The sequence below is a fragment of the Anolis carolinensis genome, chromosome 3 (assembly GCF_035594765.1).
Source record: "Anolis carolinensis isolate JA03-04 chromosome 3, rAnoCar3.1.pri, whole genome shotgun sequence".
NCBI lineage: Eukaryota > Metazoa > Chordata > Lepidosauria > Squamata > Dactyloidae > Anolis > Anolis carolinensis.
The window spans coordinates 283,301,872-283,314,371 of record NC_085843.1 but is presented as its reverse complement, the minus strand read 5'-3'; the positions used below and the strand labels follow the sequence as shown (position 1 = coordinate 283,314,371).

Below are 12,500 nucleotides of genomic sequence, written 5' to 3'. Positions count from 1 at the left end.
GATAGATAGATAGATAGATAGATAGATAGATAGATAGATGATAGAATCCTAGAATTGGAAGAGACCCCAAAAGCCATCCAGTCTAACCCTCTTTCTGCCAGGCAAATCAAAGCACTTCAGACAGATTCCTATTGAGCTCAGAAGGCTTGTCTTCCAGACCTGTGGAACAGAAGCTGCATGGACATCTGTCAGGAGTGCTTGAATTGTGTCTTCCTTCCTGGCAGAATGGATGGCTCTTGGGGATCTCTTCCAACCTTAGGATTTTATGATTCTAACTTTTTGGCTGCATGATTTGTAAGAATAGAATGGACTCCCTTGATGGGTATGTAGCAGATCTCCCTTTTTGGTGGCCTTTTCATAGATATCCGGCAGGCATCTCCTGGGTGTGCTTTAGTTCTGTGTTCAACAGAACTAAGCAGATTGAGCCTTTCCTAGATGGAAATAACTGCATCCCAATAGTCCTGATTAGACTACTGCAATGCATTGTATTTAGGGCTGCCCTTGGAGACAACCCCAAAGTTGCAGCTGCGTAACATAAAGCAGCCGGATTGTTGGTTGGAACTTAATATAGACACCATCTAATATCCATTGTAAAGCAACTGCTGTATAGACAAGTCATCCAAATGCATCATCTCCTTTCTTTAAGTATTATGTCAGTTGCCAGCAATATTCTTTATTTTTAAAGAAACCAATCCCTTTGTGGCTAAATGCAAAGGCAGCAGTTCCTGACAGTATTCCCGGTCGAGTAGAAGCTGTTTCATTTCTGCAGAATTTAAGTTGGTAAAACAAGCATTAGATCATGCTCTGTGCAGACAGATACAATTGTCCAGATGGAATAATAACAAGTTAGTTCCTTGTTAGAGCCAGCCATCTGCGAGACAATCAACAAAAGGAAGGAATCGGCTATACGTACGCAACTCAACGGATTTGCAAGATCAGCATCTTTCAGAAATATCTTGCATCGTATTCAAAGCATGAGAATGGGAGAAAGAAACACCAGTTATTTAAGATATGTAAGTGACAACATCCTAGTGGCAGAAAATAGCAAAGTGAAGAAAGTCCTAAGGCATGTTTACAGTTGAACATTTAGAAAACAAAAAATAGTGACCATAGATGGATTACATAACTATAAAATAGAAGACACTGCAGTAGTTCATGATGGTCCATCCTTTGGTTCATTCATTACAGTAGAGTCTCACTTATCCAACATAAATGGGCCGGCAGAATGTTGGATAAGCGAATATGTTGGATAATAAGGAGGCATTAAGGAAAAGCCTATTAAACATCAAATTAGGTTATGATTTTACAAATTAAGCACCAAAATGTCATGTTATACAACAAATTTGGCAGAAAAAGTAGTTCAATACACAGTAATGTTATGTAGTAATTACTGCATTTACAAATTTAGCACCAAAATATCACGATGTATTGAAAACATTGACTACAAAAATGCGTTGGATAATCCAGAACGTTAGATAAGCGAATGTTGGATAAGTGAGACTCTACTGTAATTAGAATAGAAATTGAGTCAATAATAATAATAATAATAATAATAATAATAATAATAATATATTTATATACCGTTTTATCTCCCTGAAGGGACTCAGGGTGATTTCCAGCATAAATACAAAACAACAAAAAATACAATGCAGCAAATAATACATTATAGAAAAAATACAGCAAGAAATCGAAGGACAACAAGGACTTTATTTATTATCGTGTCAGAAGTGAACTGAGGGTACAATTGTAATGTATTAAAAACACAAACACAGTTAAAAACTTGTCATGATACTAAATGTCCTTTGACCAATAGTTGGCCATTTGGAGTGCCTCTGGTGTTGCTATAAAAAAGTCCTCCATTGTGCATGTGGAAGGGCTCAGGCTGCATTGTAGTAAGTGGTTTGCTCTTCTCCACACTTGCATGCCATGGACTCCACTTCGTGGCCCCATTTCTTAAGGTTGGCTCTGCATCGCATTGTGCCAAAGTACAGTCTGTGCCTTCCAGGTTGCCCCGTCTTCTGTGTGCTCAGGAGGGAGTCTCTCATCAGCCATGGATTGAGGTTTCGGGTCTTAGCCTGCCACTTTTGGACTCTTGCTTGCTGAGGTGTTCCCTCAAGTATCTCTGTAGATCTTAGAAAACTATTTATTGATTTAAGGCGTTGACGTACTGGCTGATTGTTGTCACTCAGCTGGAACCTCAGATGGACTCTGATGGGGATGATGGGATTCAGGTTCACAATCACGTTCAGAATGTCCCTGTTGTAGAAGATGAGGATCAGGGAGTGCAAGTTCATTTTCCCACAGCAAGGAATGGTGTTGATGATACTGAAACTAGCCAGGTGCAAATGGACTTGGGAAAGGAGGACAGTTCTCAGTCTGATAATGAGGCTCAGCAAACTAACGAGCAGGCTGACCTTGATGAAACAGGTTCCTTAGATCGAGCTGACCGTTTGGAATTCAAGGCTCGGAGGAGTGTGAGAATTGCAAACAAGAGGGAGGTTAGAGGCCAGAGAAATGCTCTCATGCTTTGCAAAGGGCATTAAAGCAATGTGTTTGGAGACAAACCTTTGTCAAAGCAACTTTCGTTCAACCAAGAAGCAAGCTCTTGTTTTCCTGGATTACCTTGCAGCCTTTTGTGTTCATGTTCTTGGGACTTTGTCATGCTCTATTGGGACCTTGTTTATTCCTCGTGATTTCTGGATTTGTTCTCTATGACTTTGTTTTGTAACCATTTTTTGGAACTTTACTTTTGCGTTTAAAGAACCTTTTATCTTCTATTTTCTAATAAACTAAAAAGACTTCAACCTGTGTGCAGTTTGGGTGTATATAGCAAGGTGAGGCTACCCTGAGGTGCGACACTGATATCCAAACAGAGGATGGACTGGAGATATCAATGCCTTGGTCCTTTCATTATTGGCTGCTACTTTCTGACTTAAGCTTTAGCGGCTGAGGGGGAAAAGGAAGGCGCCTGAGGCTTTTAGGGATGGTGGGAGTTGCAGTCCAAAACACCCAAAGGGCACAAGTTTGCCTATGCGTAATCTGCACTGTAGAATGAATGCAATTTGCACCACTCAAAGATCCTGAGAGTTGCAGCTTGGCGACGCACCAGCATTATTTAGCAAAGAAAGTGAAAGATCTTATGAAACTCCAAGTTTTCCCATGCCTGGTGTAAATGCATCCCCTGACAGTCCTTTTTGTTTTGTTGTTGTTGTTGTTGTTGTTGTTGTTTTGTGTGTGTCAGGAGCAACCGGAGTTGCTTCTGGAGTGAGAGAATTGGCCGTCTGCAAGGACGTTGCCCAGGGGACATGTTTTTGATGTTTTTACCATCCTTGTGGGAGGCTTCTCTCATGTCCCCGCATGGAGCTGGAGCTGACAGAGGGAGCTCATCCGTGCTCTCCCCGGGTGGGATTCGAACCGGGCAGATTTCAGGTCAGCAACCCAACCTTCAAGTCACGAGGCTTTTATCCCCTAGGCCAGGGGTCCCCAAACTAAGGCCCGGGGGCCGGATGCGGCCCATCAAAGCCATTAATCCGGCCCCCACAGCACAAGGGCAGAAGGAGGTTGGGCTAAATGACCCAAGGGGTCTCTTCTTCTCTTACAACCATTATCATTATTGTTGTTGTTATTATTATTATTATTATTATTATTATTATTATTATTATTATTATTAACATTGAGGCTGGGTGGCCATCTGTCAAGGGTGCTTTGCTTGTGCTTTCGGTGCACAAAGGCAGAAAGGGATTGGACTCAATGGCCCAAGGGGTCTCTTCCAACCCTTATTATTATTATTATTATTATTATTATTATTAACATTGAGGCTGGGTGGCCATCTGTCAGGGGTGCTTTGCTTGTGCTTTCGGTGCACAAAGGCAGAAAGGGATTGGACTCAATGGCCCAAGGGGTCTCTTCCAACCCTTATTATTATTATTATTATTATTATTATTATTATTATTATTATTAACATTGAGGCTGGGTGGCCATCTGTCAGGGGTGCTTTGCTTGTGCTTTCAGTGCACAAAAGCAGAAAGGGATTGGCCTCAATGGCCCAAGGGGTCTCTTCCAACCATTATTATTATTATTATTATTATTATTATTATTATTATTATTATTATTATTATCATTGAGGCTGGGTGGCCATCTGTCAGGGGTGCTTTGCTTGTGCTTTCGGTGCACAAAGGCAGAAAGGGATTGGACTCAATGGCCCAAGGGGTCTCTTCCAACTCTTATTATTATTATTATTATTATTATTATTATTAACATTGAGGCTGGGTGGCCATCTGTCAGGGGTGCTTTGCTTGTGCTTTTGGTGCACAAAGGCAGAAAGGGATTGGCCTCAATGGCCCAAGAGGTCTCTTCCAACCCTCTTTATTATTATTATTATTATTATTATTATTATTATTATTATTATTATTATTATTATTATTAACATTGAGGCTGGGTGGCCATCTGTCAGGGGTGCTTTGCTTGTGCTTTCGGTGCACAAAAGCAGAAAGGGATTGGACTCAATGGCCCAAAGGGCTCCTTCCATCCCTCTTTTTTATTATTATTATTGTTGTTGTTGGTTTTTTTTTAAAACATTTTTATTGGGTTTTACATTCATAATTCATAATTCATAACAACACTACTTCCCTTTTTTCCAATATTTTTTCCCTCCCTACCACCCACACCCTCCCTCCTCAACCACAGTATGTTTATATTAATCTTGCAGATCCAGCCACAGGTAAAGTCTTTGTATTTTTTCTTTAATGTAATCGTTGGCTCCTCCATTTTTCACCCAGTTGAAGTAGTCTTTCCATCTGTTTGTAATGTCCTTTTGTTTATTCATTCTTGTTACTGGGTTAGTCATAATTCCTGTAATATCTAACAACACTTGATCATACAAATAATCATTCCAATTATTTAACGTCCATTTCGATTTGTCTCTCCATCCTCTAGCAATCACAGCATGTGCTGCTCTTATTGTTACTTTCAATAACTCTTGGCACTCAGTTTTTATACTTGGATGATCCAGCACTCCCCAAAGTTGTTGTTGTTGTTGTTGTTGTTGTTATTAATTATTATTATTATTGCTCGGTGGCCAACTATAGTCTGGCCCTCCAATGGTCCGAAGGATCGTGAACTGGCTCCCTGTTTAAAAAGTTTGGGGACCCCTGCCCTAGGCCATCGGCGGCTCCTTGACAGTCCTGTTTACATTATGTTAAAGAATACAAACTAGTTTGTATTATTGTAAAGAATACAAACGAGAACAAACTCAGCTGGGAATTTTCTGGATGTGTGGATATGGGCGAGAAGAGGGTGTGTGTCAACACATGTGATGCGCAAAGCAGTTGCAAGCAATGGAAGCAGGATAAACGAGAGAGCTTTTGGGAAGGTTCCTCTGTCCAGCCGTGTCTTTCTTTCTCTTTCCTTCTCTCTTTGGAGCCTGAGAATCTATTTGCAATCCCAGTCTGAGGCCCACGGGAAATTGCCTCTCCAGCCGCAGTTAAATCTGACCTCTTGTCAGGCGGTCAAGCCAGTGTGCGCTCTGTGCACTCGCTGTGGCGAAGACCATAGAGTCTCTGTTCCCGGCCAGGGAGAGGTTTCCCTGGGGAGAGGAAAGGGGCGGAGAGGCGGAGGAGAAACACGCCTGCTTTTGCACATATAGGCACACTCCAGTCTCGACAGTGTCCTGTTGTGGAAGGCGGCAGAACCAGACCGTCTCCGCCGCAGCCGAGAGAGACAGAGAGCCTCCGAAACCCAGCTCTTGTTATTACTTTGACAGCCAGAAGTCTGGGGAATCTCTCTTTTTTATTATTCTATGCGCTCGGCAAGAACATGCCTTCTCCTCTTTGCTTCCACGGCACAAGCAAAAAGACCTTTGCGTCTCCGACTGGTTATTTTTCGTGAAAGCAATCCCTTGGCTTCTTTTGGGTTCAACATGGGATCAAACAATGGGACGGTTCAGCAGCTGGAAGCACAAGGGAGCATCAAGGACAACCAGCTAGGATGACGTTTGTGAAGATCCACCAAAATCCCCTGCTTTGTGCACCCGTGCCGTTTCCCAGGAAGAGCACTTTTGGATCCTTGGTTGGGCATCTCTTTCTCGGCCGATGGATCAACAAAGTTGTCCCGTTCTGCAGCTTTGGTAGTTCGTTTGGCTTCGCGAGCCTGTGTCTAGTCTTCCGCCTTTTGCATCTGGATTCCCTTTTGCAAAAAGGATCCAAACCGGTGGACGTTTGACAGGAGACACTCGACGACGTTTCTTCTGCGTGTCCAAGATGCGCCGTTTCCAGGCCTTGCGCCGTTCTTTCCCATTTCTGACCCATTTCCGCGTTTACAAGGTGAGAGAGGACCCGTTTTCCCTTTCCTTTCAGCGCCCTTCTTTCTCTCTGGTCCTTTTTCCTCTTGTCTCTTATCTCGGTTGGTTTCCTCATCCTTTGGAAAGGATGTCCTACCCTGTTTCCCCTAAAATAAGACACCCCCAGAAAATAAGACCTAGAAGAGGTTTTGCTGAATGGCTAAATATAAGGCCTCCCCTGAAAGTAAGACCTCGCAAAGTTTTTGTTTGGAAGCATGCCCGGCGCCTGCCAAACAAAACACCGGAGCATGCAGGATTGGTAAATGTACATACTAGTTGTACATGGAAATAATGGTAATAACAAGAAATTCTTGACAGAAGTCACAGTTTGTCTGGTTTGGTTATGTTGGTTTGTAATGAAAACTGCTGTACAGTATGTAATAAATGTTCATTATTTTTGTTCAACAATAAATGTGAATTCTTCTTTATGGAAAAATAAGACATCCCCTGAAAATAAGACCTAGAGCATCTTTGGGAGCACAACATAATATAAGACACTGTCCTATTTTTGGGGAAACACGGTACTGAGGAAGGAGAACGCTTGTTTTCTGCTGCTCTGCACTGGATTTAAGTTGCAGGAATAAAATAAAGACTTCTTCTAAACATTAGGAAGAATTTCCTAATAGTGAGAGCTGTTTGAAACGTGGAATGTGTTGCCTTGAGTCTGACGGAGTCTCCTTGTCTGGAGCTTTGGAAAGAGAGGCTGTATGGCCATCTGTTGGGAGTGCTTTGATTGTGTCTTCCTGCAGGGCAGAAGGTGGTTGGACTGGATGACCCTTGGGGTCTCTTCTAACTCTTTCATTCTATCATCCTCCCCTGTTTCCCCAAAAATAAGACATCCCCAGAAAACAAGACCTAGTAGAGATTTTGCTGAATTGCTAAATATAAGGCCTCCCCCAAAAGTAAGACCTAGCAAAGTTTTTGTTTGGAATTATGCTCGCCAAACAGAACACCAGAACATGCAGGATTCGTAAATGTACATACATGAAAATAATGCTGTACATGAAAATAATGGTAGTAACAAGAAATTCTTGCTAGGATTCACAGTTTGTTTGGTTATGTTGGTTCGCGATGACATCTACTGTACAGTAGATAATAAATGTCAATTTTTTTCGTTCAACAATAAAAGTGAATTCTTCTTCATGGAAAAATAAGACATCACCTGAAAATAAGACCTAGCACATATGGGAGCAAAAATTAATATAAGACACTGTCTTATTTTCGGGGAAACACGGTATATAAGAGCTTTTTAGGCAGTGGAATTAGAAGAAGATGCTCTCTCTTCCACTGGATGTTTTTAAATAGTGGCTGGATGGCCATCTGTCAGGAGTGCTTGGATTGTGTCTTCCTGGCTGCGGGTTTATCCGGTTCTATGATTCTATGAGCCATTAAGTGCTATTCTGTATGGTCGCCGAGGTGAGAATTGGAGACTGTTCCTATATTTTGAATTGTTTTGTAGAAGAATTAAAATTCAACAGCCACTGAGTGTATTATACTCAGGATTTGCTGTCTGATGAGGTTTGATTTGAGGACCCAACTCACATTATATACAACAGTAAAATAGTAAAATTCCATCGCTTATTTAAAATGGCAAATTCAAAGTTTGTTTTTGGGTATTTGGGGGGAAATATTTTCAAATATTTTCAAGCTGTGGATGGTTGAACTCATGGATCTGTAGACACAGATGGTCCAACCATACCTGGTTAAGAGAAAAGCAACATCTGCAGAAATTTCCTCGTAGACGCAATTATTCAAAGTATAGAAGCCATCTCCAGTTTTCAGACAGCAACTATAGGCAGTTTTAAAGTATGAATTTTAAGTGTACATATATTAGAGGGCAAGATTAAAATGCATTAAAATCATGCATGCATACAAAAAAAACCTACATTTAAAATTCAGAGTTTAAAATTGATGATTGTCAGTCGAAAATTGGAGATGTCTCCCGTACCTTGAACGTTTGTGTCTATTTTGTGTGGGGTACAAAATAGTGTGTATATATGTGACCATAAAATATATATATTAATAGTCTTATGTTTTAGATAACAAAGGCATTTGTTGTTGTTTTTATATTATTATTATTACTATTATTATTATTATTACTATTGCTACTATTGCCTATGTTACACTGTTGTATACTGGATGATACAGTCATCTAGATGCATTTGTTGTTGTTTTTATATTGTTATTATTACTACTACTATTGCCTATGTTACACTGTTGTATACTGGATGATGCAGTCATCTAGATGCATTTGTTGTTGTTTTATTATTATTATTATTATTATCATCATCATCACTACTATTGTCTATGTTACACTGTTGTATACTGGATGATACAGTCATCTAGATGCATTTGTTGTATTATTATTATTATTATTATTATTATTATTATTATTATCAACACAACGACGTTGTATGGCACAGCAAACAAGATAGATATGCTGGATTTCGTTTCGCAAAACCACAAGTCGAACACTTCCCAAGTGTCTAGGACTGTGTGATGTATTTTCGGATTATGTGTGCAGATCCCAGTAGGGTGGCCTTTTGCAGTTGGCAGATGGTGATTTTGTCAATGTCTATTGTTTCCAAATGCCGGCTGAGATCTTTTGGCACAGCACCCAGTGTGCCCATCACCACCTGTACTGGTTTCTGCCAGAGTCTTTGAAGTTCAATCTTGAGGTCCTGATAGCGGCTGAGTTTTTCCTGTTGTTTTTCGTCAATGCAACTGTCACCTGGGATGGCAACATCAATGATCCAAACCTTGTTCTTTTCCACAACTGTGATGTCTGGTGTGTTGTGTTCCAGAACTTTGTCAGTCTGGATTCGGAAGTTCCACAGTATCTTTGCGTGCTCATTTTCCAATACTTTTGCAGGTTTGTGATCCCACCAGTTCTTTGCTGCTGGGAGGTGGTACTTGAGGCATAAGTTCCAATGAATCATTTGGGCCACATAGTTGTGCCTCTGTTTGTAGTCTGTCTGTGCGATTTTCTTACAGCAGCTGAGGATATGATCAATGGTTTCGTCGGTTTCCTTGCACAGTCTGCATTTTGGGTCATCAGCTGATTTTTCAATCTTGGCCTTGATTGCCTTTGTCCTGATGTCTTGCTCCTGGGCTGCAAGGATCAGGCCTTCTGTCTCCTTCTTCAAGGTCCCATTTGTGAGCCAGAGCCAGGTCTTCTCCTCATCAGCTTTTCCTTCAATTTTGTCAAGGAACTTTCCATGCAGTGTTTTGTTGTGCCAGCTGTCAGCTCTAGTTTGTAGTGCGGTTTTCTTGTACTGGTTTTTTGTCTGCTGTGTTTTGAGGAGTTTCTGATTTTTGACTTCAATCAAAGCAGGTTCTTCACTTTGCTTGACATATTCTGCCAGGGCATGTTCTTATTATTATTATTATTATTATTATTATTATTATTATTATTATTATTATTAACACCTGTGTTACACTGTTGTAAACTGGATGATGCAGTCATCTAGATGCATTTGTTGTTGTTTTTATATTATTATTATTATTATTATTAACACCTATGTTACACTGTTGTATACTGGATGATGCAGTCATCTAGATGCATTTGTTGTTGTTATAATAATAATAATAATAATAATTATTATTATTATTATTATTATTATTATTATCACCTATGTTACACTGTTGAATACTGAGTGATGCAGTCATCTAGATGCATTTGTTGTTGTTTTTATATTATTATTATTATTATTATTTATTAACACCTATGTTTCACTGTTGTATACTGAGTGATGGAGGCATTGAGATGGACAGTAAGAGCTGTCCAGCAAAGAACGAGACTCTTTTAGTATTTAATAGATTTATCTTTCCTGAAGGCTTTTAATCAGATTGCCACCTTTGTTGTTGTGTGCTTTTAAGTTATTTCCTCCTTAGGACAACCCTAAGGCAAACTTGACTTACTTTCACTGGAAGTTGTTATCACTTTGTTGCTGTTATTGTGTGTCTTCATTTCAAACTTATGGTGACCCAATAATAGTATTTTCTGGGGCTGAGTGTATGTGGTTTGCACAGGAAATTTTATAATAGTTTCCCACATATGCAATGGGAATAATGATGATGCCAATAACAATACAGGTTGAGTATCCTTATCTGAAATGCTCAGGAGCAAAAGTATTTTGGTTTTGGGATTTCCCGCCCCAGATTTTGGAATATTTGCATCTACATAAGGAGATATTATCTTGGAGAAGGAACTGAAGTCTAGATTTGAAGTGCATTGATGTTTCATAGGCACCTTATATATATAATAAATACCATATATACTCGAGTATAAGCCGACCTAAATATAAGCCACAAAAAAACTGGGAAAACATTGACTCCAGTATAAGCCAAGGGTGGTAAATTTCAGAAATAAAAATAGATACCAATAAAATTACATTAATTGAGGCATCAGTAGGTTAAATGTTTTTGAATATTTACATCAAGCTCAAATTTAAGATAAGACTGTCCAACTCTGATCAAATCATGATTCTCATCTTCTTCAATATAAATGTGCTTATGTATCCTTTTAATAATAATAAAGTAAAATAATATATGTAATAATAATAATAATAAATACAAGAAAATAATACATGTAATAATAAATAGAGTAGAAAAATAAATGTAATAATAATAAGATCAGAGTGAAATAATAAATGTAATAGTAGCAACAATAACAGAGTACAATAATAAATGTAATAATAATAGAGTAAAATAATAAATGTAATAATACCAATAATAATAGAGAAAAATAATAAAAGTACCATATATTCTCAAGTATAAGCTGACCCAAATAGAAGTAAATAATACATGTAATAATAATAAATAATACAAGAAAATAATACATGTAATAATAAATAGAGTAAAATAATAAATGCAATAATAATAATAATAATAATAATATCAGAGTGAAATAATAAATGTATTAGCAATGATAATAAAAAATAGAGTAAAATAAATGTAATAGTAGCAACAATAATAGAGAAAAATAATAAACGTAATAATACCGTCCAACTCTAATCAAATCATTATTCTCATCTTCTTCAATGTCAATGTGCTTATGTATCCTTTTAATAATAATAGAGGAAAATAATACATGTAATAATAATAAATAATACAGGAAAATAATACATGTAATAATAAATAGAGTAAAATAATAAATGCAATAATAATAATAATAATAATATCAGAGTGAAATAATAAATGTATTAGCAATGATAATAAAAATAGAGTAAAATAAATGTAATAGTAGCAACAATAATAGAGAAAAATAATAAACGTAATAATACCGTCTAACTCTAATCAAATCATTAGGGTTAGGGTTAGGGTTAGGGTTCTTCAATGTAAATGTGCTTAAGTATCCTATTAATAATAATAAAATAATACATGTAATAATAATAATAATAATAATAATAATAATAATAATATGCCATAAATGTGGGCAAAACATCAGGAGAAAATGCTTCTGGAACATGGCCATATAGCCCAGAAAACTCACAGCAACCCAAAAAAAGGCTGCTTTAATCTGCTATTGAGCATCCTTTATCCAAAATAACCCCAAATTGTCTAGACACATGTCTGAGAGAGAGACACTTTTGCTTTCTGATGATTCAATGTATGCAAACTATCATATACCGAATTATTTAAATATTGTATAAAATTACCTTCAGATTATGTATTCATGAAACATAACTTTTGGATTTAGATCCGGGTCCATTATGATGCACATCTATGCAAATGTTGGTGTTCCAAAACGTGAGACAATCTGAAATTCAAAACACGTCTGGTCCCAAGCAAGTTTTGTTTTAGCCGCTTTATGCTGAATTTCACTTTCAGTCTCCTTTATGATATAGGGCAAAATATAAATATTTTATTGACTACATAATAATGTAATATATTTATTCTTCTTTGGAAGCCACGCTGGGTCCCAACTTATCATTTACGTTGGAGTGAATCCCAATATAGTAAAGTCTCACTTATCCAACGTTCTGGATGATCCAACGCATTTTTGTAGTCAATGATTTCAAAACATCGTGATATTTTGGTGCTAAATTCGTGAATGCAGTAATTACTGTATAGCATTATTGCGTATTGGACTACTTTTTCTGTGAAATATGTTGTAAAACATGATGTTTTGGTGCTTAATTTGTAAAATCATAACCTAATT

The 12,500-nt window shown here is 38.0% G+C and overlaps 1 protein-coding gene across 5 annotated transcripts in view; it reads left to right on the top strand.

Annotated features, from left to right (window-relative positions):
* tnk2 (tyrosine kinase non receptor 2) overlaps window positions 1-12,500 on the top strand; it is a 192,872-nt gene that overhangs the window by 49,137 nt on the left and 131,235 nt on the right. The window contains exon 1 of one of the 5 annotated variants that reach the window (XM_062976903.1): window positions 6,157-6,320. The exons of the other annotated variants lie outside the window; for them this stretch is intronic. Within the exon in view, the coding sequence (XP_062832973.1) occupies window positions 6,258-6,320 (63 nt within the window). The 5' untranslated portion in view covers window positions 6,157-6,257. Of the gene's footprint in view, window positions 1-6,156; window positions 6,321-12,500 lie in introns of those variants that run through there. 5 annotated transcript variants of the gene reach the window in all.